The sequence below is a fragment of the Pygocentrus nattereri genome, chromosome 5 (assembly GCF_015220715.1).
Source record: "Pygocentrus nattereri isolate fPygNat1 chromosome 5, fPygNat1.pri, whole genome shotgun sequence".
NCBI classification, from domain to species: domain Eukaryota; kingdom Metazoa; phylum Chordata; class Actinopteri; order Characiformes; family Serrasalmidae; genus Pygocentrus; species Pygocentrus nattereri.
In genome coordinates, this window is record NC_051215.1 from 12,420,491 (window position 1) to 12,446,994 (window position 26,504).

The 26,504-nt window shown below is 38.3% G+C and overlaps 1 protein-coding gene across 4 annotated transcripts in view; it reads left to right on the forward strand.

Annotated features, from left to right (window-relative positions):
• Positions 1-811: 811 nt before the first annotated feature.
• fam13a (family with sequence similarity 13 member A) overlaps positions 812-26,504 on the forward strand; it is an 81,491-nt gene continuing 55,798 nt past the window's right edge. For 3 of the 4 annotated variants that reach the window (XM_017720478.2, XM_017720479.2, XM_017720482.2), the window contains exons 1-5: positions 10,878-11,148; positions 14,718-14,927; positions 18,988-19,165; positions 21,713-21,860; positions 25,387-25,473. In XM_017720478.2, the coding sequence (XP_017575967.1) occupies positions 10,878-11,148; positions 14,718-14,927; positions 18,988-19,165; positions 21,713-21,860; positions 25,387-25,473 (894 nt within the window). Of the gene's footprint in view, positions 1,033-10,877; positions 11,149-14,717; positions 14,928-18,987; positions 19,166-21,712; positions 21,861-25,386; positions 25,474-26,504 lie in introns of those variants that run through there. The other variant, XM_037538348.1, reaches the window with a different exon arrangement.

The window sequence follows — 26,504 nt, forward strand, 5'->3', positions numbered from 1 at the left end:
AATGAATACTTTTGGCAATATAGTGTATATATGTAATATGTAATAGTGACAAATTTTAATATTTACATATACAGCCATACACAAGCCTGTTTTGTTGATTTTCTAAGTGAAAATAAGTGAACATGTCCTTTATGGTCAACACACTTCTGCACAGTTTAATGCACAACTATTGTTTATTGTTTATTTGCTGAAATGAATGTACTGGAATGTAAAGTAAGGCATAAAATGTGGCCTTTAAACAAAGGTTATGGCTAATTTTGTATTTTATTTTGTATCTCATCAAATAAACACAAATTTTGCACTATAATTTGTAGAAAAACATCATATTTAAGCTTCCTTCCTGTAGAGGATGTTTTCACTTATTTTCACGTATAAAATCAACAACACATGCAATTTGATCAGGGGTGTTCAAATTTTGCCTCTGACTGTAGTCAAAAATGTGTAAACATATCACAAACTGATACACATTTTGAGAAATATATGAAATATATTTATATTTGCATATAGAAAAGTTTAGCTTTGCAGATGCAACAGTTTGGTACATCAACGCAATTTTGTGTTTTGATTTACTAAACTGCGTTAACGTTATATGTGTTGTTCAAACAGAATTCATGAATCACTGTTTCAGTGTGAGTACAGACCAGTGATGAGTCTTTGGCTTTCAACCTCATCCCTTTGAAAGTTTCAGCCTGTTGGTCACATGACCTGATCAGCTGGCCAATCACAGTGCAAGGCTCAGATTTCAATAGGAGGCTCTAATCCCTATAGAGGTCTGGAGAGAAGGAGTATGACCGGAGGGATTCCACTTCCCTCAGACTAACTCCAGACTGACTGAGACATCCGCACTGGATGTGGAATGGACGAGCGATGGATTAATCCTTGTGTTCTTGCTTTGTGGCCTTTATTTTGGTGGAATGTTTGTGGGAGCTGTGTGAGGAGGAAGAGGAGGGTGAGTTTGAGGAACTCATCACTCTTTCTTTAAAGACTCTTCCTGGGAGAAGAAGAATGGGGGCAGGAGCACTCACCATCTGTGTAAGTACGGAAGAATGCCGGCCCGGGACTCCTTCTAAGGGGGGAGTGAGAACTAGAGAAAGAAAGAAGGAGGGAGAAAGAGAAAGGCCTTTAAGACGTGCTGACTTTCTTAAGCAGAAAAAGTTCAAAAGGGCGAAGTAATGTGCTCAAGAGGCAGTCATGCAGTGTGTGTGTGTGTGTGTGAGTGCATGTGTGTGTGCGTGTGTGTGTGTGTGTGTGTGTGTGTGTGTGAGAGACTCTGTGTCTGTGTGTATGTGCACATGTTTGTTGGCTGTCATCCTAGGCCTGAGTCTGGCTTGCCCAGCATGGTCAGTTTTTCCCCCTGTGCCTCTGCTTACAAAGCCACTGCTGTTGTGTCCACTGGAGCAACACCAATTAACTCTCTGAACTTTATTTATAACATCACTTTACATTTTTCTAGCACGCTTTGCTTTGAAAATCTCAGTTTCTTTAGCTGACAGATAAATATTTTTGTAGGCAGTTGTTTACAAAAGTTTTGCTTTTTTCTAAGTGAAATTAAGTGGAAAAATCCTCAACAGTAAACTTCAATGTGCCATTTTTTCTGCTAATTTTAGCGCACAGTTTCTATATTTTGAGTTTAACATGAAAAACATAAAATATAAAAATGTGGCATAACAAAACAGGAACCCATTATATCTATTTTGTTTCACTAAATTGGCTCTATTTACTGTTAAGGGAACATTAGAGGCTGGCAATATTACGGTATTTATTGCTATTGTGATAGATTACGTCTCACTATGCTTTTCTGATCATTTTGTTGAACCTTAACCACATAAAAGGCCAGGGCCCACCAGCGGGCCTGAGGTTTTACTACACATTTCCGTGATCTAAGAATAGCTCAGCCAGTTTGCAATAAAGTCCTTCTAGTTACTGAATAATAAGCCTTAGCATGTAATAAGCCTGAGATTGTAAGGAGTTGAAGAACACCAAACTGCACATTTCCTAATAAAGAAGGCATAATTAGTCCTGTTTGATTGGATTTAGGAAAGAAAAGTACTCCTAGTTTTTGATAATGTCTTTAAATAGTGCTTTTCTTTTCTCCTCCAACTTATCAAACTTTAGAAAATCTGAATATCATTAGGGAAGAAACTCTCTCAAAGGATTGACATTGTATTTAAATTATATTATAGTTACATTGTATTTTCAGCTTATCGCCCACCCACTAGAGAACATTTATAGTAGTGAAAAAGTAGGACAATTTATATTGAAGCCACCAACTGCTGTCTCCTTCATACTGTGAATGAATGTTACAGTCATTGTGGACAGAGAAGCAGTAGACACACAGAGTATAGTGGGAGCATGGCGAGGTTCACTGTGCTGCAGCTGTTGCTGAAGGCTTTTTGAGCTGCAGCAGTTGCTCCTTGGCCACCCAGCGAGAGGGGGAGAGAGAGAGAGGGAGGGAGGGAGGGTGAATGAATGAACATGCTGAGGCTTGCTGCTCACCATGTAGAGCGGAACACTGTGAGAATGAACTCTGTCTGAACACTATCTCAGGTAAAACAAAGCCCTACATTCAGATAGTCACAGCAAACAGGAAAGGTGTAAAAGAAACCTAAATCTTTCCTTAAAAATCATAGATTGACCAAATGGCTAACAGTGACTTGAAGCTAGTGGCCACCAATTTGCAAAATATCATTTGCATAATGCTAATCTTTATCTGTCTGCTTTCATGTAGTCTTGGCAACAATAGCATTTATTGACTGAATTGGCTCCTTAAACTCCTTAAACTGTAAGCTTCGTCTTCATTTGTTCAATTTAAAGAGCACATATTATGGAAAACCAATTTTACCTCACTTTCTTTCTTTATATAAAAGAGTTTCATGTAATATATAAACATTCACAACCCCCCCCCCACCACCACCAACCCCGTCCATATGAGAAAAATAAGCTATAATATATAAGCCCTATTTAGTTTTTAGTTTTTAAGAAGAAGACAAATCAACTGCCTGTTCAGCCAATAGTAGTTTAGCCCCTGAAATTATGAGTGTTTTATCCTGAATGGCTTTTTTAATGCCCAATGCAAGGTATATATATATATATATATATATATATATATATATATATATATATATATAATTAGATCTTTTTCTACAAAAAAAAAGATTTAATTCAAGAAAAATGTAACATATTGGCCCTTTAAAACTTATTATTAAAACTTATTAAAAGCACAAGTTCAAGATGTACAACCCTTTGGTGTTACAATCGATAACAGATTATCATGGTCAAAACATATTGAGAACATAGTTTTAAAAAATGGGAAAAGTCTTATCAGTAATAAGGATATAAACACCATTTTTAAACCCCGAGGTCACTAAAACTAGTGTTAGAATCACGGGCACTGTGTAATGTAGATTATTGTGCTGCAATATGGTCAAATGCAGCAAAGAAACATCTGACAAAACTGAAAATAATGCAAAATAAGGCAGCAAGAATGACATCACAATGTCCATATAGAACTAACATTAATAAAATGCATCTTCAGCTTGAATGGCTAAAGGTTGAAGACAGGTGGAAGACGAGTCTTACTCGACTTATTAAAAACACTTATGAACAAAAATATCCAACAGATCTCTTTAATCAACTGGAGCAAGTAAAAGGTATAGAAACTAATATAACAATACGACAAAAATATTTTCAAATGAGCCAGATCAAAAACTAACTACATGTATCGAACAGTAATAGAGTAATAGAGCCATAAAGGAGTGGAATCCCCTACCGGTGTCACTGCTTAAAATTGAGGGTAAAATAATGTTTGAAAAACTGATATAAAAAATTCTATTTAACAAATTTAAGAGGTCAGTTAAGTAGGTAGGTCCTTGGCAGCTGCAACAACAGTATGGTGGATTGGGCAAAAAAAAAGATTTGGGGTAAAAATATTGGGCAAAATATTTACCAAAATATAGTCACTAAAGTTGTTATGTTGTGGATACACTGTCTACTTTGTATTTTTTTTTATCTCTTCTCTCAGTCTGTTTTTGTTTTTCTTAATTTTTTATTTGTGTTTGTATGACTAGTATTGTTAATTGATACCACACTATTTTTGTAATGTATGATATACGTGTACTGGACCCCAGGAAGAGTAGCAGCTATCACAATAGCATGGGTATCCTAGAAATAAACAAAAATAAACAAAAGAAACCCACCAAAATTTAGTAAATTATTTTGTAACCACTATAAAACTAGTATGTAAGTAATAGTCAAGCCCAGATCACAGTTACAGTCCATATCTGAAAAGAGCTGTCAGTGCAAAATACCTGCTGCCGGTGTGGTTTAGCCTAAGATGAGTGATATTAGTCATGTGTGTGTCAGCTCACAGTAAAAGGCCCAGCACACACACTGTGGATGGCAGGGAGCAGTTGGTAAAGGCAGCTTTCACACCAGGTGGGGGAGGGGCTGGGGGGCAATCTATTCTTCCACTGGACACAATGGAGAAAAGTGGCATTGGTAGTTAAAGAGCAGTTGTCAAAGAGAAGGCCTGAAAGGTGTAGAGAGCTGTAAGTCTTTAACAGTCAATGAATACACAGCAAGCTCTCTGGACGACTGACCAACGGTTGTAAATGGCATGTGAGTCATGGCATATGAGGTCACTATATCCAATGAGTAAGAGGAATATCCCTTCCCTGAGTGTGTGTGTGTGTGTTTGTTTTCATACATGTTCAGGTATATAATGCCCTGACTTTTTCAGAAAAATGGCCCAGACTTTGTCAAGTGCTCAGTTTCATTGTTTAAAAACTAAATGGGCAAATCTATTTCTTTCTGGATAGTGAAACAGAGTTTAGACCTGGTTTAGCATTAGGCACTTACATACAGTACTGTGCAAAATTAGTTATCCAATCCAATTGTTTTTTATCTGGACAATAACTGTTTTTTTAGATACTTAAAATAGGCTTAAAATAGACTTTTTGTGTTCATATTGTGGTCATAGTTTTTCTGAGCAAATAAATGCTTAACCCCTTAAATGGCCGGTGCACATGGGTGGGCCTAAAGTTTTATTACTTACTTAGGATAACCAATAACCTAGGAATAGCTCAGCCAGTTTACACTGAAGTCCCCGCAGCTACTTATGAATAATAAGTCTTAGTTTGTAATAAGTTGAAATGATTTAAAGTTAAATAATTTCTTAATTCTAGCTTTCTCAGGTGGCTAAAACTTTCATACAGTACTGTACACAGCCGCCTGTAATATATATGGGGATATATATATATATATATATATATATATATATATATATATATATATATATATATATATATTTGACCCTATGTCCTGACACAAGTGGGCATGTAATGTATGTACCTCTTTCTGCCTTTGTGTGTGATTGTGTGTGTATTCGTGTATGGTAGAAGACATCTGCTTGTGCATGAGTATACTAGCTTAGACAGGCTTATGTTATTAACGGTCCCCAGGGCACCAGTGAATCACTTCAGAGCTCCAGTAAACACAGTTAAGAGGTTCATGATGCTACATCATATACATACACACATTCTGATTCTGTCATGTCTTATTAATTGACTATATGACCTGATCCTGTAACAAATATAGCCTTAAAAGCACATGTTCACGCTGTGTGATGTGATGATGTTAGCTGTGAATTTCTCCCAGGGGGGCAGTGCAGTGATTGAGTCTACTTTTAGGTGCTTATCTTGTTAATAGATTTTAAAGAAGTAATATTGGATTGGTATCATTACTGGCCAATACTCAGTTTCAATATCAGTATAAAGAAAATATTATGATTAGGATTATTTTTAAAAAGTACATTAACTACACAAATATAAATCATGCTGCCAGGTTTATCGTGTGCTAAAAACTGCTTCTCTACACAGAAAACTACTGCAAGCTATTAACAGATTTCTGCGATACTGCCAGCTGTCCATTTAACTTTTTCCTTTAGATAATTAGTATATGAGCTGATGTTTAGTTTTATGCCTCTACTGCTGTAACGCTGCAGTATAAGTGATGCTTTGGAATAACATGATTAAACAGCATTAAGTGGTTGTATGTGACTATAATGAATTACTTGAACCCATTTATCTATCTATCTATCTATCTATCTATCTATCTATCTATCTATCTATCTATCTATCTATCTATCTATCTAGTCTCTGTCTAGTACACTGAAAAAAGTTCTTGCATTCTTATGATTCAAATGTGTACATTGGTTCCACATAAAATTTTATGTTACAACAACTTGAATGAAGTCAATTGAGGACTTATACAATAATTATATTGATGTTAAACATGTCATTCATGTTGAGCCAATCTACACATTAAAATCACTTGAATTTTACCTTTAAGCAGTTATTTTTTATGCTTAGTAGAACATGGAAAATTGACTTTTTCGACTTTTACGTTTAAAAACAGCCCTAAAATTGGCTGCATCCTTTCCTGAACTTTATTATAAGCAATCAGAATCATTCTTAAATCACTGCAGTTGAAACACCACTTTTAAATCAGTACATCATCTGTATTTTTCATCAACCCACTGTTTTTCCCCCATATAGAAAAACTAAACAACAACTTCATCCTGCAATGCAACAATTTCTGTGTGCTTTCCCTTAAAACAGATGAGGTCATTTCCTTTAGTTGGCTCCATTGTAATGCATATGTAGTAATAGTATGCATATGAAGTAAGGGTGGGTGTTTATAGAGGAAGACACACAGGCCTCCTGTTAAAGCATCTGTCTCTATGCAGATCCCCTCTTTATTCATCACAGCACCATCTGTGAAGCTTCCACCACACTCCATCCAGGGAGGAACACAGACTGTCAAATGCAGTTAAAGACATTCTTCTACACAGGCTTACGTTGCTTTAACACCACTTACGCCACACTAGCACTGTACTGGAAACTGGCTCACAGATTTTCTGCAAATTTTATTTATTGTCATTTCAGAACATGCTGTACATGAAAGGTAAGGAAATGAGGTTCTCAGGGCTCAGTTTGGGTGGCAGCAATAATAAAATCAAAAAGAAAGCACACAGTAAACACCATTCAACATAAAATATGTAAATAAATATTTAAATACAAGTGTAAAGAGTACAAAGTGTGAATAGGAATAAAACTATGAAAATCTAAAAGATAAATAAGGTGGCGAAGTGGGCCCAAAACTGCAGTCCTGATATAAAACAATAGCAATAATAACAGCAACTCGTTCAGTAAGACAGCAAGTGTCCAGTGAAGGCACTGCAGAATTTTTCATCTTAAAGTGCAGAATTGATCAAACTCAAGTAACAGTGATTCCCTGATGTGGAATAACAGTAATAACAACAACCAGTATTCAGTGACATTTGTCAGTCCTAAAGCATCTGCTCTTCACCCTGGTAGTTCTGGCCTTAAAGGTGTGGTGTGTAGGATTTAGTGGCATCTAGTGGTGAGGATGCAGATTGCAACCAACTGAATATCACTCCCTTCCCAAATGTGTAATAATAGGTGTTGCCCCCTGTCCTGATTTTGTTTATCGTCGTTTGTGTTTTCACTTCTTTGATGGCGAGGATTCACTCTCATTTCTTTTTCTTGTACCAAATAAACATTTTTAAACATCTCACAGCACAAAATAGTTTCAAGGATTCAAAAAAGGATTCAAGCTGCCGCTTCAACGTAAATAAGTGAAGCGCTAGACCCGGTGTTTGGTGTGTCTGTTCTGGGTTACTGCAGAAACATAGCCGCACAAGGTGGCAGCCTCTGTTGGAAGAGAACCTGCTCATTATGGACACATGAAGGGCTGATTCTAAACTAACAAAAACACGATTTGTAGTACAGGTGATTATAACACTAATGAAAACATGGCTTTGTATACTCCACTTCTGCTAATAGATCCCCTTAAATCTTACACACTGCACCTTTAATGCTGCATAGCCTCCTATCTGAAGGCGCCCTTCAGTGAGGAAAGGGTGCTTGTTCTCTGTAGAACCGCCGTGTCTAAATGTCACGAGCACACTTTGATATTGCAGGAATGACATGAGCAGCAAAGAAGCCTTTGATCAGACCTGAGAGTATTAAGTGTCACGGGAAACCTGCAGACCTGGAATTCGCCTTTAGGTTTTTGACACTGTCCTGTACATTTCCCCCTGGTTTAAAGTCACAGATAAAAGCTTAAAAACAACTATAATGTGGGACAGCATCCAGCAGCAGACTCCGAAGGAACTGATTGACAACATAAACTTTTCAGAAACATGAACCAAGCTAACCAAAATACAGTAAAAATGATGTTTAAGCTCTAATTGCTTATTTTTTTTACTGTTTGTACAATAGGCTTACGTTGCAAAGTTCAGAGACCTCGTATAAATCAAGCATCTTAAAGGTAGCCTATTATCAGGAAAATGAACCAGGACAGAAACTGTAGGCTATATTTCTCACACACAAAACCTAAACAACGTTAACAAAACTTTAACAAATGTTAAAGATTGATCAGTTATTGGCCTTAAACCATCAGTCCCATTTCTAATGATTTATTAATCATTATTAATATGCATGTACTGTTGTTAATAGTACAGTTGTTGTAGTTGTTGTAGTACAGCAGTGAAGTTGCTTTTGAAGGATAGACCTCAATGGGACCAAAAATGTGTAAAACCTACAGATTCTGGCCCTAAATGTATGGCTCAATCTCAAATGGCTACCTAACTCCATATGTAGTGCGCAAAGTAGGTCTTAAAACAAAGGCTCCTGACCTCAAACACTCAGGAATATTGTCTATAACATGTCAAAGAGCCATTTGGAATTCCCTTAAATTCCCCACTGGGTATATATTGCCCTTATTTAAGTGAGGAAGCCAAATAACTCACAGTAGTACATTATATAGGGAGCAGGAGCCATCTGAGATTTAGCCTGAGACTTCTGCCCTATAGACCACTCTAGTCGTGTCGTCATTTTGTAGTCAGCGACATGTTGTTATGCCCACATTAGGAACTCCGGGTCTAAGCTTAATTTCTCTAAGGGCTGAATGAATAGGGTTTTCGAAAAATCGCCTCTATCGCCCCCTGTGTTAAATACAAATGTTCGGAACCCGATACGTTTTGCCCCTGTGAACATTAAGCGATTTAAGATGGAACGGGAATTTATTTATTTATTTTTTTTGGTGGAGGGGGCATGATATGAGGATGTTTCTCTATTTCTAAACAGCTGAGTGACTAACTTATTACCAGTTTTTTTTTATTTACCAGTATTTTGTCTTATTTGCTAGGTTAATGTTTGCGATTAGTGTCACAGCTGCTGCACCATTTAAGGTGGAACGGGAGCATTCAAACAAGAAGCTTCGAAAAAAGAAGCTTCATTCAGCCTCGTAGTTTTAACACGGGTAGGATAAGGAGTTTTAGCCTGTCAAAATATCCTACCTAGAGGTTTTATTTACGAGTATACCCGTAAATATGCGCCCCGGTAGAACGTTTCGAAAATAGATAATATAGCACAGCGCATCACAGCAGCGGCACAGCCCGCATTAGCGTCGTGTAGCTTTGTGACATCACACTGATGCGCAGTAGCTTTAGCTCGCTTGTAGCACTATTAGTATTACAGCTCGTTACGATCATGTAATTCGGAGAATCCAGTGGGATTGAGGAGAAGAATGTTCACAGGACAAAACGTATCGGGTTGTGAGCATTTTAATTTAATACAGGGTGCGATAGAGGCGACTTTTCGAAAACCCTGTTCATTCTGGCCATAGAGAAATCGGGCTTAGACCCGGACTTCCAAATATGGGCATAACGAGGACTAAAGAATGACGCACGACTACAGTGGCCTGTAGTTTTTTGTAGGCTGTTTTTCTATTTTTGAGCCATTATTTGAATGAAAAAACAATACTTTTACTTGAGGATGGTGCTACATCGTATTACTACTATATTACCACGTTTACAGACAAGGTAATGTCTGTATATTTGTTTGTTTAATTATTTGTAGGTAATTCTTCAGTGACACCAAACCCAAGTCTAGAAGTTGCCGTGGAGACCGCAGAACAGGGAGAAAAGAAAAAGACTAGCTTCTAGCTGGCTAACGGTTGCTAGCCAGCCTGTTTAGTTTTTTGTTGGAGACTGGATTAAATAAATTTACAACGACTTAAACCAAGACTGAAATAAATGAAACGAAAAGGTTAAGTCTTTTCCAAACTTGTCCAAAAATGTCTAGCGCTGTTACCTTTTTTTGTAACTAGGTTAGTTGTTGAGTGGTGACCATACAGCTAGTTAACGTTAACAGGGCTAATCGCAGGTTGCTCACGCTGAACTTATATCTGTGGCTAAACTCATATCTGCTACGCTCCCAATTTGTCTGAAACTGTAGGAAGTAGCTAGCTAGAATAGCTAAACCACACGATTATATTATACTTTATAGATTTAACTGTTTAAAAATGAAGTTTGAAAGACAGAATGCTCAAAGGCAGTGCCTACACCACTGTAGTTAGTGTGTAAGGACTATGGATGCGGACTGTATTACTAGGATGCAATGTAAGTTATACTTGGGATTGTAACGTTAATCTTTTTTTTATTATTATTATTCATATTTCAGTCTGTCTCAACTGTTTTTATCTTAGGCATTTTTTTCATATTCCCCATGGTTTCCTCCTTGCTTCTCCACCTAAAGCCCTTCCTACTCTGCCTATAAAAGCTGTGTCAGCTAATCTATCTTTTCTCTGGGCATTGTAGTCTAATTGCCTCTGCTTGCTTTAGCCTACTCCCCTAGATACAGGTGCACAGCAACCGGTGCCCTGACGTAGCAGCTGGGACAGGTTAGGTCCCTCTTGTATCCATGCCTCAGCATTCTGTTGTCTCATATTAGGAACATTCTAAAGTCCCTAAGGAGTCTCACGAGAGATCTGGGGCAGAAGGAGTAGCAGCAATGAGGTCCAGGAGAGCCGTGCCTGTGGTTGACTGCTCTCCTCTCTTATGTTTCTCAAAGCACAACAAGGCGGCTGTGCAGATCCGGGAGGATATGAAGAAGATGGTCCAGCTGCCCATGCTGAAACCCTGGCCACCCTCCGCTGCTGCCACAGTCACAGGAGGCCAGAAAGTGTTCGGTATCTCCTTGCTGGAGATTAGAGAACTGGGCCTGTTGAAAGATGGAGTGCCCTTGGTGGTCAGGAGCATGGTGCAGTACTTGAGACGGCACGGTGAGTAAAGGGACAGATTAAAGCTCATCTGTTGTCATTTATATTAGCTATCCTCTATTCCCTTCATCAGTGTCTGACCACAGGCCCATTCTTGATATAACAGCAGTGCAGTACAGTCGCTAACTGCGGACCTATGACGGTTTCTAATAAAGTGGCCAGTGTAGAGTAAAAACAAAGAGCAGGAAACTTGACCTAAGGTCAATGAAGAAGACTTGACAGTAACTTCTCTGAGTCGTTTTTTCAGTGGTGCATTATTGACAGACCCAGTCATCTGATACTCTTATCACAGCCAGCATGGTTGGTCACTGTGTGCATTGCAGATTATTTGTCATGTCTAGCAGGTGGTGTGTGCTGTTCCTAAGGTGAGCCAACATCCCATTGTTTTTTAATATATAATTTATATCTCATGTGTCCATATTCTATTCTATTGTGTCTTTATGTGAGGAACCTTTATTAACTTATTAATTTTAGGTTTATTGTTCAATAAGTGCAGTGAAACTACGTAAGAGAACTGAATTGTGGGCTCACGTACAAACTTTGAGGGTATAAAGTGTTAACAGGGTACCAGCAGCGTAAATGTGCCATCTGGGAGATTTTTCACATGTGTGTCATCATCATGTTTTGTGAAATAATCCTCATAAGTCAATTTACTAACTGTCATGTATTTTGTATCACTGGGGCTCTAGTTGTTGTTTCTAAATTGTCCTGGCCAGTCAGACTTGGTGAGAGATTTATACAATTTCAGCAGAACAGTGTGTGTATTTAATGACTTATGGCTTATTTGGTGCTCTGACCACAGAGTAAATGCCAAACCTGGCCAACTCGAACACACCAAATGTTTGTCAGTGTGGTTCACTGTCCAAACTTGCCGACCCTATTTTTGGGTTGTGAACATGAGTTCAACGTAAGTTGGTAGGAGAGTTGCCACTTTACCAAGATTTTACAGTCTTCTTCATTTAGTACCTAATACAAACCTTTTTTTTTGTTTCCCACACTAAAAAAAGTGAATTTACTAGCTTCACATCTGCACATCTGTTCTACATGAATAAAATACATTAAATCAACACAGTTCTGCTCAAAAGTAAGAATGAATGACCATAATTGTGTTGATATATTTAATTCACGTAGAACCAGCGTATAGAATTGAATCAAGTAAATTCAAAGCCTTTTTAAGCGTAGAACAATACAGTTTTCACAAATTGCACTTTGACCAAAATGGTCTGTGTCAATATACGAAGTGGCAGATAGGTCGAGTTGTGCTGTTGTTGCCTACCAACCAGTTATGTCTGAAGGCAAATAATGTCATGCTTAAAATGCTGAGAGCGAACTCAAACAAATACCATAAAGACCAAGTGCAAATGAACATGTCTGGCGGTACAGTATGCTATTAGTTCTGAGTGAGGGGATACACATGGAAACAGGTCAAACAATAAGAAATTAAAAACTCAAAAATTGTTCTGACGAAGCTAAGATTGTTGTTGAAGAGATGCTGTAGTCACTCTCCTTTGCTAATCTAAATGTAGCCTACAGTTAACTCTTGACTTGAATGGGATGCAGTGTTCGTCTTGCTCACCTTTTCAGTAAAACCTACTCGAAAGAAAGAATCCATTAATAGTCAAAATAAATGTACAAAGGTTTGGTTTATATATGTCATTGAGTTATTTTTTTTCAGGTTAGCAATTCTGCAATGGTTTAAATCAGATTTCAAAATCTTTTGATACTAAAGATTACTAGTGTTTTATCATAGGCAGCAGTTCCCAGTGTTCTCCACTGGATGGCAGTACAATGTTATGTCTGAAAAACTCCACCAGTGGTACCCAACAGCTTCTGGAACATTACAGCATAGGACAGGCTGTGTGTAGATATTTACAATGGAACATGTCTGAAGTGATTTCAGGAAAAACAAGGTACACCCTAAAACTTTTTTGGCTAAAAATTTGTAAAAATATTTGAGCAAGATTGATAATGTCAATTTTATGTAAGCAGTCTTAACCAATTTCCTTGAAGTAAAAGTGGAAAACTTACATATAATGTACACGTAACATTGCTGCAGTCAGAAGAAAACCTTGTATTTCCATTTTTTTTTCTTTTTCAGTTTTTGACATAATTTGAAAAGGCCTGTTGCCCTTTTCATTATGTGTGAATTTCATTAAGAATGGTCTGACAGAAACGGTAAAATATATTTTTTCCTTCTCCTTTAAACTTACCATTTTGGAGACGGTTTTCTTCCGACAACAGCGATATATAGCATGGTTCTGATGCATCTGTGAATAAAAAGTTTTCTTTTAAATCTTTACTTATTGCATCCACTGGGAGGTCAAAACAAAGCGCTGTCATGTAGGCTGTTGTACATGTAGGCTGTGCTTTAACCTGGCTGGCTCTCACTGTGAGCTGATTATGAGCTTCAAAATTATGCTGTATACAGTCATATGCAAACGTTTGGGCAGGCATGGTCAAATGACATGTTTTGTTGATTTTCTAAGTGAAAATAAGTTATGCATCCCCAACAAAAAGCATGCATCTGCACAACTTAATGCACATTTGCAGTTTATTTACTGAATTTAATACATTGGAGAAAAACTGCAGCATGCACAGAGGTTATAGCATATTTTAATATTTTTTCCAGCATGTTAAATTTACCCATTAAAAAAACAAAATTTGGTTTGTTTGCACGGCACGGTGGCGTGGTGGGTAGCGCTGTCGCCTCACAGCAAGGAGGGCCTGGGTTTGATTCCCCGGCCGGGCTACCGGGGTCCTCTCTGTGTGGAGTTTGCATGTTCTCCCCGTGTCTGTGTGGGTTTCCTCCGGGTTCTCCGGTTTCCTCCCACAGTCCAAAGACATGCAGTCAGGCCAATTGGACATGCTAAATTGCCCCTAGGTGTGAGTGTGTGAGTGACTGTCTGTGTTTGTCTGTTTGCCCTGCGATGGACTGGCGGCCCATCCAGGGTGTATCCTGCCTTCCGCCCGAAGACTGCTGGGATAGGCTCCAGCACCCCCCCGCGACCCTGGTGGAGAAGCGGCTTAGAAAATGGATGGTTTGTTTGCTATAGATGTTAACTAATTTTCATTTAGAAAATCAACAAAACTTCAAACTTTTGCATACAACTGCATGTGAATTCTGTCATACTTACCAGTAAAAAAAAATACATTAATAATACGAAACCACTTTTCAGGGTGAATATCGAGAAATATCTATCCTATTGCTGAGAAAATTTGCAGACAGCATTGCTATGGGTATACAAGATGACAATGAAAAAACCACATTCTACTTGAAATAGAACCGCATAAAAAATTTGGTAACTCTTACACTGTGATAGGTTGTGAGCACCACTAGGTACATAGAATGACATTGAGAAGAGGCCAAATACAAGCGTACCAAACTTGTTAGGAACAGACGTGTGTTCTGTGTCTTTTAATGTCATTGAATGTTGCGAACAGAGACATTAATGACGCACAAGAAGTTCAGTACACTTAGGTCATCACGTATCACGTTTAACTCTGGACACCATGCAAACGCTTGTGAGGATGACGCAGAGTCATACTATGTTCTCTATGTTTGTGTCTCTTAGGGATGGAGCAGGAAGGCCTGTTCCGTGTGAGTGGCAGTGTTCGTGCCGTGGACAGTCTGAAGCAGAAGCTGGACAGTGGTGAGGATTTGGACCTTCAGCAGGAGGCTGAGGTCTGCAGTGTGGCCAGCCTGCTGAAACAGTACCTGAGGGAGCTGCCTGAAGGCCTTGTTCACTCCTCCATCCACTCCACACTCATTCAGCTCCATCACGGTGAGCCAGTCAGAAACCCTGCCACCTCAAAAGCAGCTGTTGCTATGGTGACTCTATATTTGTGATGCTTCTATCACAGGAAGAGCAAGACCACATGAAATCAGAGTTTAGCCCAGCATTAAAACATACATGCAAACTGCATGTAAAGGGTTATCCAAAAGGACAACATTATTTTAAACAGTATTATCCAATATAATGATTATGATGATGATCAGTGTGCAAGCCGACTTTTCTGTCTCAAATGTAAAAAATATATTTATTTATTTATTTATTTAAATTTAATTACAGTAAAATAAATACAGAGAAGAGTAGCAAAGTAAAAAAAAAAACTATGCTTATCACAACAGATGGGACATAAAGCTTTATAATATTGCCTGTGCAATGATAGGCCTCATAATATTATTCCTAAATACATTTCACATTCACTCTGATCAGGTTTTTGTCTCTTTGAAGCACATTTTCAGATGACCACTTTTGCTCTGGTCTTGCCCTTTTGCTTCTGGCTGGTCTGTATTGGGTTTGACAGTTGTTTCACTCACTGAAAGTAAGTAATTACTCACTGAAAAACAAAGTAGGTCAGAAGGCTGAATTGTTGTACCATCCAAAACATCCAACTGCTCTTTAGAGCTACTGCTGTGATTTGGGTCAGGGCTGTGCTTTGTTTTACTGCATTTATTTTTAGACCCCCTTGAGTCACTGTCTAAACACACGGGTTCTGCCATCAGAGGCTTAGCAGGAGGCCCGTCTCTTGCAGCATCAGCGTATGTTTGCTTCCCTATGATGCTCAGATAGTGACCCAAACTGTGGAAAATGGCCATCGGAGGAGAGTTCGCCCACTGTGTCTGTTTGTGCCAGCTGAGAGGCATTAGAGCAGATTTATGTTGCTGAGTGAGTAGCCTGTGGGTGTAAAAGATTAAATGAAGTTGTAATAAACGGGCCTGTTTGTCTAGGCCTGGAGCCAGTGGATGCATTACAGGACACGGCTGTAGCAGAACCTTTCTGAGCCCACAACTGAGATCAGCACTGGAGCTTAAGTGCAGCAATGGCCTTTCCATGTCAGATGGAGTGTGGGGTTGGAAAGTAGAGCGTGGGGTCTGGGGGGATTTGTGAGGAGTTTGAAAAGGCATCCCAAAGTCATTACTTTCTGCGTTTGTGGAGTGAATCACAGCTTGTCTCCAAGCAAAGTTGAGACACAAGTATTTTCTTCACAGGGTTGGTAACATGAATATGCCTCAGGCAAAATTCTCTCACTCTTGTCTCCCCTTCGTCACGTCACCCTCTCTTCCTCCCTGCTCGCTCTCTCTCTCTCTCTCTCTCTCCTTCAACAGTGCCAATATGTCTCCTCCTCTCTGTTTCTCCCTCTACTCCAACAATTAGTCTGTCTCACTGTCTTTAACTAAGATCTTTCTCTGTGCCTCTCATGCTCCGCTATCTCTCTCACTCCTCTTTGTCTTTCACTCCTCACTCTCTTTCTTTCTCTTTCTCTCCTCTTTCTTTTGCTCTTACTCCATTCACTTTCTTTCCTCTCTTGCTTTCTTTCACTTTCTCTCTGTGTACCCATCACATTGTCTACTTCTCTCTCTCTTTCTTTTGCTTCTCCTACTCTGTTTCTCTCATTCCTCTTTGTCCTTCCTCACTTGTTCTACTCTCTTTGCTCTATCTCTTTTGTTCCACTTCTCTCTCTCTCTCTCTCTCTCTGTACCCATCACCTTGTTTATTTCTCTCTCTCTCTCTCTCTCTGTACCCATCACTTGTCTTATTTCTCTCTCTCTCTCTCTCTCTCTGTACCCATCACCTTGTCTATTTCTCTCTCTCTCTCTCTCTGTACCCATCACCTTGTCTATTTCTCTCTCTCTCTCTCTCTCTCTCTCTCTGTGTACCCATCACCTTGTCTTACCCCCCCCCTCTCTCTCTCTTTCTCTGTACCCATCACCTTGTCTATTTCTCTTTCTCTCTTTCTCCCTTGTCTTATTTCTCTCTCTGTCTCTCTCTCTCTCTGTACCCATCACCTTGTCTATTTCTCTCTCTCTCTCTCTCTCTCTCTCTCTCTCTCTATGTACCCATCACCTTGTCTACTTCTCTCTGTCTGTCTCTCTCTCTCTCTCTCTCTCTCTCTCTCTCTCGCTCTCTCTCTCGTTCCACTCTCTGTCTCTGGGGCATACTAAATATCCTGCACAGATGGTGCACCTTAGGTGTCAGGAAACAAGCATAGACGACATGTTTGTATTAGGTGTCAAAATGTGTGTTTGCAGGTGTTATTTCACTGCAGTGGATCACCTTTTACCACTCACTTCACATGTGACCATCCCTCACATGATTGAATCTTGGAATTTCCTCTAAATGAGGACATGAAATTGGATTAGACCTTTCAGTAATCAGTAAAAATTAACATTAGTAAAAAAGTATTGCTCTCCTGCAGTATTGCATGGTGAGAAATGGTCACCTTAGGTTTTTTTAGTCTTACTTTACTGTAGTCTACTTGGGTGTCACAGAACAGGATATCTTTAAAGAATACTATAGAATGTGCACTATATAGGACTGCATGATGTATTGTGTGTACCACTATTGTAGAGGACAATATACAAATGTGACCTCTTACCAGTTGCAGAGATTTTACTGTGTGCTGTGAGCATTTTGACCAATCACAGTTCCAGATGAAGGTTTCAGTGGATATGTTGATGAATTAAAGTATTCATGTAATCCAACAAAAGTAAATTAATTCGGTCAGAATATGCACTATTCTGTACCACATCACATATTTATTCATCAGTGCATTACTAATGAACTACAAAGCATATCGTAATTGCAATTATTGGGGTAATGATGTTCTCAGCCCACAATTGAATTTGATTCACAATAGGGGTCTCACAATTCAGTGGTCTTACTAACAAAATTCAAGTAAAGAAAAATGGTAAACATGAGGTTGTTGCACAACTTACTAGCAACACTAGAGCTGGGAGGCAGGCGAGAGGTGTGTTAGAGAGATTGTTATTGATTGATGGTGATTGTAGAACTTCTTGGTCAAACAACCCATTTGCATTTGATGCAAATTAGTCTTTTCTCAACGATGCATCAATTCTCAACAGTGCTCATTGTCACTGAAAAACATTTTCTAGTTTTGTATTGAAATATCACAATGCCACAATGTATTGTAAGGCTGGCTTTCCACAATGAACCTGTATGCAGCTAGTTGCATGTTATCTGGAAAATAAATTCTATGCAACTTCATAGAAACTAATTGAAAAACAAAGTTGCACACAACACATTCAGTTAAGATTCTAGATATCCGTATTAGCAGCTCATATTTTTTGATACACTGTATTGTTTTTGCTATAAAAAATGTAAAATGTCTTGCCCCTCATCAAAGGTACGCTATTTATGTCATTCATGTGATGTTCAAGTGATGCATTACAGCTGTTTTGATCGACTTTTTCATGAAGCTTGCTTCATGAAATTAATACAATTGCAACTGTTGTGGCTGAGTTTCAAATGAATTACAGGATGCTTTAAGTTCCACCATGTAAAGTCAGCCTCACACCCCTAGATTTAATATAAAATTAAAATGCTAGTGGTTTATCTTGTGGTACAGTAGTGCCTCCATTGTAATTGCACATTGCCCAGTGTAATAGCTGACTCGGGCTGTCACTGTTACAATGACTCAAGTGTGTCTTACCTTGCAGCTCTCTCCATCAATTCAGCTGAATACTCACACAAGCTGCTACAGCTGTTAATGCCACCCAGCCTCTTTCCCCAATAACTCTGAATCAGCCTTCCTGATTTCCTGGTCCACCTTTGACCCAGTTAGCAAAGTCATGCTGACTGTGCTGCCTGTTTCCTGTTTTGAAGCTTTCTTTGACTTGTTGGCCCCTTTAATGTGAGAAAGAAATGCATCCTTTAGCTGCATTTTTGAGTGTATTTAATGGAGAGGGTTGTAGGTGGTCCTAACATTGCAGTTCATTTTTCCATGCTTAGAAAAATGTAATATTTTTGGATTGGGCAAAGTAGGTAGCCTATTTATTAACTTTTGTCATTCTTTGTTTTTTAATTTTTTTATTAATAGAATCCAGTGAGGATGGTTTCTGTAAGGATGTACGCGAGCTCCTGCTGCGGTTGCCAGACGTTCACTACAGCGTCCTGCGCTACCTGTGCTATTTCCTTACCCAGGTGGAACAGCAGCAGCACCTTAACCGCATGACTGCACTCAACCTGGCAACCGTGTTTGGTCCCAATGTTTTTCAGTGAGTGTAGAGACATGGCTGAGTAATTCTACACTAGGAAGACTAACTGTGACATTTTTAAACTGATCTGGTCTAGTATTCATGACTAGTGCTACTTTTGGTTGCCAGATTAATGCATTCTGCAGAAGATGACTAATGATCAGCAGCCTAAACTGCCTTTTAAAAATTTCATGCCATATTTGGGCAGCGCATATGAATGCAAACACAACACATCCATTCATAACAGAGAGTGTATTCCTTTTTGATCGTCTGGGCTTTTGAATGTTAGATATTATCCCCTTTAGTCTAAAGCCATTAACACTATGTGTTTATATTCCTTTAAGTTCTCTATAGACCTGAAGGGACCAGTCATGTCAGTAGGAGTCTCTTGTTAGTAGTGTTCAAATATTATTCAATTTCCAGTCATAACAGCCATTATGTGCATATTATTCCTTTTTCAGTGTCAAGAACACTGAAAACACCAAAATGTAAGATAAAATTAAGCATTAGTTGGTCCAAGTTTTACTTTTGTTCCCTCTGCTGACACTGAAAGGAATGGAAGATATAAGGCAAAGGGCAGACAGAGTAAATCCTGAAAAAAATGATGTCATATTTAGTTGTAGAGGCTTCTGTGTAATTTTCGGTTAAATGGATGTTTCCTCTTCATTTCCTGATGCTGAAAAATGAATGACTTCTACTTAATGGCCGTTTTGACTGAAAATAAATGAATGGATGGTCTGACAATTGCACAGTACTGTATTTGAAATAATGTTTAGGGTGACTTTTCTCTTTGCTTTTGCTAAAAGCAATAGACCACCAAGTTGTATGCTTTTGTGAATAACAGCACAATGGAGGTGTTCTACTGTTGGTCGCAGTCTTGATGGTATTCATGATAACACACACCATGTTTAATTTCTTAAATGTCTCTCTGTACTATTTATCACACATTTCACAAAAGAATTGGCACATTTTCAGTCACCCTTTGATGTACAATGTACTTGTCCTTGACCTGCAGCCTGTTCTCAGTCACAAACATCATTTGCATGTCTAAGGTCATGACTTTAAATTACTCGTGTTATTTTCAAGCTCACAAATATTTTGAACTCTATAACTAGTATGTGGGCCTAGGCATGCCCAGTGAACCAACATGTTGTTTTGCCTTATGTTGTCCAGGAGTGTAGGTATAATTAGGTCTGACACACAAATAAACACACAGCTCTCCAGCATTTGTGAAACTTTCAAACTCATTAGCAGTCAGGTGGCTACGCGGCTTTACACGTTACTTTGCATATGCCTAGCGGTCAGCGAAACCTCAAATAGTAAAAACCGCACCACTGTTATGAATTTAGCTATATTTGCTCATGTCATTTTGCCTTGCTCCTTGTTGGCATCTTGGCATTTACCAGTAAGTCTGCATCAGTCAAATGACTGTTCACATTTAGTTCCACGTTCAGTTTGTCATTCAGGTGTGTGTTGTTGAGGTGGTCAGACAGAATTACACTTTTTGTTTGAACGTTATCATTATTTTCACAAACATGTGCACAATGACCTTATTTTATGGCAGCTTGGAACACCTGGAACCAAGTATTGCTATTTTTTTTTTGACATACAGTTTTTTTTGGCTTTCAAATCTCTCAGTTTAGATGTAGCTCTGAAATGAATGCAGGTTTGTCATCTTCCCAGAAAATTATCCATTTCACATTTTACTGGCCAAAAGTACTGCAAAAGTACAGAGACCACTAATTTAAGTAATTACAGATGCTTTTCTCATCACTCTCCTAAAAACAACTTTTACTGGAAGCCTGCATTGATCATGATGTGAATCAACTTAAAGTGCTTTAGTCAGTCCTTTTTTCCTTTTTTGAGTGTTGTGTCATCACAGAATGCAGTGAACAGTACTGTGCAAAAGTCAGTCAAATATCCTTTCAGATTTCTTTGACAAACTTAGACAATCTCCCACAAAGAAAAGAAGGTATAATAAAGCCAAATGGTGGACACCCTAAATAGTGACAAAACTTGTGTGTTAAGTTCTTAAGGCTTCTGTGTAATTTTCTGTGAAATGAACGAATAACTTGCACTTAATGGCAAATTGAATAATTAGAAAGCTGGTCTCTGACTTTCACCCAGTACTCTATGTTCCTGGATTTATCTAAAGCTCACATTGACAGCTAGGAACAAAGTAATTAAAATCAGAATTAATAACCTAATTTTACAATTGCATAATAAACATTCAGCATTGTATTTACATCTTTTGAAAATAGTGTTATGCTGTGCATCTCCAGTTTTGCAGGGGACAGTATTCCAACATTGTTGTCCTCAACTAATGCATTAAAAAAGACTAAAAGTGATATTTAAAATTTTGTCACTCCATGTCAACAGAACAGAAATATTAACCGTGTGGAGTTGTAGCTTCATCTATAGTTTGATTCTCTTTTAACTAAACCACATCCATCATCCAGCCATGAACAGTAAAACAAAACTTTCTTGCCTATTTTTGAAAAGGCACGGTTTGGTCCTTTGCACAGAATATAGCAGTTCACTGATGACTTGTTTCTGTTTCTTTCTCAGTGTGTCCCCAGGTTTTGATGGCATCCAGGAGCAGAACGTCTGTAATAAGATCATGGCCAAGCTCATTCAGAACTACACTGCTATATTTGAGCCAGACAGAGATGAGGAGCAACCCAAAAGCAAGGCAACAAACATCATTGTAGTTAAAGTGGGTGTTAACAATTCAGCTTTCTTCACTTTGATTTACTACCCCTCAGTCATGCTTCATACATTTTCCAAGATTCTTGCTCATCCACCCATCTAAGACATACATTGCACAAAGCAGCACTTTTCTGTCTCATGGCAATGAACACAGCAGAGACTGAGCCAAATCTGTGTATAGTTGTAGGACTCAAAGCATGGAATGAAGTGGAGTGAAGCAAAGCATGTTTTTCTTCTGCTGACGCAAACAAGGGTGAACAGTATTAACCAGAGCGTTAGTTAACAAAGAAATCATAAACACTCATTTACTCTAGAGACACCTGTGGTCTGTATGTGCGTCTGCCATGTTGAAGTACAGTGAGGAAAATAAGTATTTGAACACCCTGCGACTTTGCAAGTTCTCCCACTTAGAAATCATGGAGGGGTCTGAAATTTTCATCTTAGGTGCATGTCCACTGTGAGAGACATAATCTAAAAAAAAAATCTGGAAATCACAGTGTATGATTTTTAAAATAATTTATTTGTGTGCTACTGCTGCAAATAAGTATTTGAACATCTGTGAAAATCAATGTTAATATTTGGTACAGTAGCCTTTACAATTACAGAGGTCAAACGTTTCCTGTAGTTTTTCACCAGGTTTGCACACACTGCAGCAGGGATTTTGGCCCATTCCTCCACACAGATCTTCTCCAGATTAGCCAGGGAGTTTGAGCTCCCTCCAAAGATTTTCTATAGGGTTTAGGTCTGGAGACTGGCTAGGCCACTCCAGAACCTTGATATGCTTCTTACGGAGCCACTCCTTGGTTATCCTGGCTGTGTGCTTTGGGTCGTTGTCATGTTGGAAGACCCAGCCACGACCCATCTTCAATGCTCTAACTGAGGGAAGGAGGTTGTTCCCCAAAATCTTGTAATACATGGCCCCGGTCATCCTCTCCTTAATACAGTGCAATCGTCCTGTCCCATGTGCAGAAAACCCCCCCATGCATGACTTAAAACTATGATGTCTTAGTGTATTACCCACAGTAACCTTGGAAACAGTGGTGCCAGCTCTCTTCAGGTCATTGACCAGCTCCTCCCATGTAGTTCTGGGCTGATTCCTCACCTTTCTTAGGATCATTGATACGCCACGAGGTGAGATCTTGCATGGAGCCCCAGTCCGAGGGAGATTGACAGTCATGTTTAGCTTCTTCCATTTTCTAATAATTGCTCCAAAAGTTGATCTTTTTTCACCATGCTGGTGTCTTTGGACAGCTCTTTGGTCCTAGCCGTGTTAGTAGTTGCAGTCTTACTGATTGTGTGGGGTGGACAGGTGTCTTTATGCAGCTAACGACCTCAAACAGGTGCTAAATTGGAATAATAAGTGGAGTGGAGGTGGACTTTTTAGAGGCAGACTAACAGGTCTTTGAGGGCAAGAATTTTTCCTGATTGACAAGTGTTCAAATACTTATTTGCAGCAGTAACACACAAATAAATTATTAAAAAATCATACATTGTGATTTCCGGATTTTTTTTTAGATTATGTCTCTCACAGTGGACATGCACCTAAGATGAAAATTTCCGACCCCTCCATGATTTCTAAGTGGGAGAACTTGCAAAGTCGCAGGGTGTTCAAATACTTATTTTCCTCACTGTACATGAATTACAGTATATTTGGTTAAATGATTGCAGTACCATGAAAAAAACATTCATAATTTCCTCTATTTTTGCATATTTGTCACACTGACTGGTTTCAGATCCTCATATAGAGTGTCATGCAAGAATAGAACATGAAGAAACACAGAACTATGTCATTAAATGATATTTCATTTATCAAAGGAAAACTACCTCTGGTCTTTCACATCAGTGAAATTTTGGTCTACTGCTTTTTGCAGAATTGTCTAAATTCAGCCACATTGGAGGGGTTAAGGATATGAACTGCTCATTTAAAGACCTGCTGCAGCATCTCGATAAAATTTAAGTCAGGACTTTGGCTAGGCCACTCCAAAACCCTCATTTTGTTTCTTTTAAGCTGTTCTGAGGTGGACTTGCTCTTGTGCTTCAGATTGTTGTCTTGCCATATTTGCAAGTTCCAATCTTTGTGGAATGCTGTCTTAGTTTTACGCCAGATGTAACAGGACCCTGTTGTCCAAAAATGTTTTTTTCCCCCAACAGTCCACAGAACAGTATTCCAAAGACCTGTGGCAACCTGAGACCTGCAGTTCCTGAGATACTCATCTAGGTTTGTGAGCTAAATTTGGTTACTTTGTTGAGTTAGTTAACTCAAGTTAGTTAACTCAACAAAGTTAACTAAGGATACAAGTACCTTTTCACACAGGATAAACTGGTGTAGGATAAAGTTTTTCTTCAGTAAATAAAATGATCTTTTAAAAACAGTATTTTTATGTTTTCTCAGGTTACCTTTCTTTTATACTTAATTTTATTTGAAGATCTGAAATAATTAACTGTGACAAGTATGCAAAAACAATAGGAGGGACATTTTCTTAGAATTGTACATTAGCTTACAGTAGATTGGATATATGGTTATATTGTATCTTGTGCAAAAAAATAGTCCTTTTTTATGTACCTGAGGTTTTATATACGTGGGATAACAAAGATATTGATATTGACATTGACAGTTTGTAAATGCATCAGCATTATTAATTAAGATATTAATTGCAGTATAATCATAGTATTTATCTTTAAAATGAAACACCTTAACTGGTCTTCCTTTGCTCAGAATTCAAACTGTCTATAATGGAACTAGCTTCCTGAGAAGCATGCTAATCTATGGAAGCACTTCATCCACTCGACAGAGATTACCTCACGCCTCTCAGACTAAATAACCACAGATGATCTTTGCCTCTACCAGCACCTATCCCCTGCCCTTACACGTGATGGAGACGGCTCAGGTTTCTGATGTTTTGCCCTATGACATGCCACAATAACTCAACGGCACCTTCACATAAATACACCGGCACATGATGACTTCTCCTTCATTACCCTCTTAACTACATAACATTTATATTAGTTTCATGGTAGGTACCAGAAAATGCTAAGTTGGATAGTGGCTGAAATATCAAACCTAGTTCTGTCAGAAATATAATTTTAATTATATTACATTTGGTATATATAAATGTTAGGATTAAATAAATGTTAAAAGTTTTAGAATATGTGTAAGTGTTAGACTATATCAGAATTACAGTTCCCTTATTTACTTTACAATTGAGCCACACTTATATTGCATTTAATTATAATGTGCTATATTTTTTTAAAGAAATTGACTAATTTTAAAAACATTTAAGGCTTTAAAAGCTACAGTTTGTATATTGTTGGCTGAGTATTTCTTTTTGTAGGTTTATTCTTGATTAAGCAATTTAAGCGTAGTAGTTTTGCTAAACTAGGCGTAACTACATTTATGGGTGTTATTTTAGTGAAATTAAAAGGTTTCCCCTAAGATGCTCTGAAAGGTGAAGCTTGCACTAGATGCTGTGTTTCTGGTCACTGAGGGCAGGTGAGCTCATGTGAACTCTTTTTGCTTGTTGTCCTGTTCCCAGGAGGCCCACATGGATACGGCATATGAAAAGACGTCACCATGCTCTCCTTTTCCAAAAACACTCACTCCTGTTCCCAGAAAAAACAAGGTACACATGTGTTTGTGTTTTTGTTTGTATGTTTGTGTACTATCATGCATAATGTCAATGTGGGTTTGTTTACATGGCAATAATATGTTCTCAGTTTTGCATAAGGAGTATGATAACCTTGAGTAGCTCACATATCGTTTGTCGAATACACTGTGATAGGCCTGGTTTGGTTGGTGCAAAAGTCAAACCATTTTATTTGGTTACACTTTATTTTTATGTTCACATTACAAGCCTTAATGCTTAAATATGTTTTGTTTGCTCAAATCCGATCTGTCAGACAGAGTGGTTCACACTCGTTTAGGTAAATGATTCAAATCTGTTATTAATGTGAACAAACTGGTGTCCTGAAATGACCTGCATGCGCACATCCTACTCAGTAACGTCTCAGTAATGTCAGACCTGCGTCATACGCATCATAAGTAAACAAACTAGTGAGCAGAACGAGTCTTCACTTATAATTAACTTTGATAAGCTCTCAACTGTTCTTTATTAGAACGAGACGAAGACGAAAAAGGTGAGATGTGTTGCTTTTTCCACCGTTTACAGGCTTTAACTTCTGTTTGGCGCTGCTGCCATGGTAATGCTGAATGATGTAGTGTTCTAGGCCTTATTAGATTCATTACTTTGCAGTGATGCTTCATAACAGTGTTATAAATAGAACAATAAATCTTTTCAATTTGAGGTTCCTTTTATCAATACAGTGTCATTTACTTCATAAAACATCTTATGTCATCTTGCGATCGCTGACATAAGCTGTCCATAAATACTCAAATATTGTTTTAGAAATGTTCGCTGCTTGTGCTTGTGCTATAGTCTCTGTCTAGGTAGATTTCAAAAAAAGTCTTCTTTTTATTCTTTATAGTTTTAATAAAGTGCATCAGTTGTGTATCTTCAGCTATAATATGACTTTCTACTCAGCACTATGATCCACAATGGTGCCAGCACTGCCAGTTGGTGTTTACCAAGCTCCATCACTCTTACAAATTAATTTTCATGTCCTTTATAAGTTGAAGAAAGTGCATTAAAGCAGA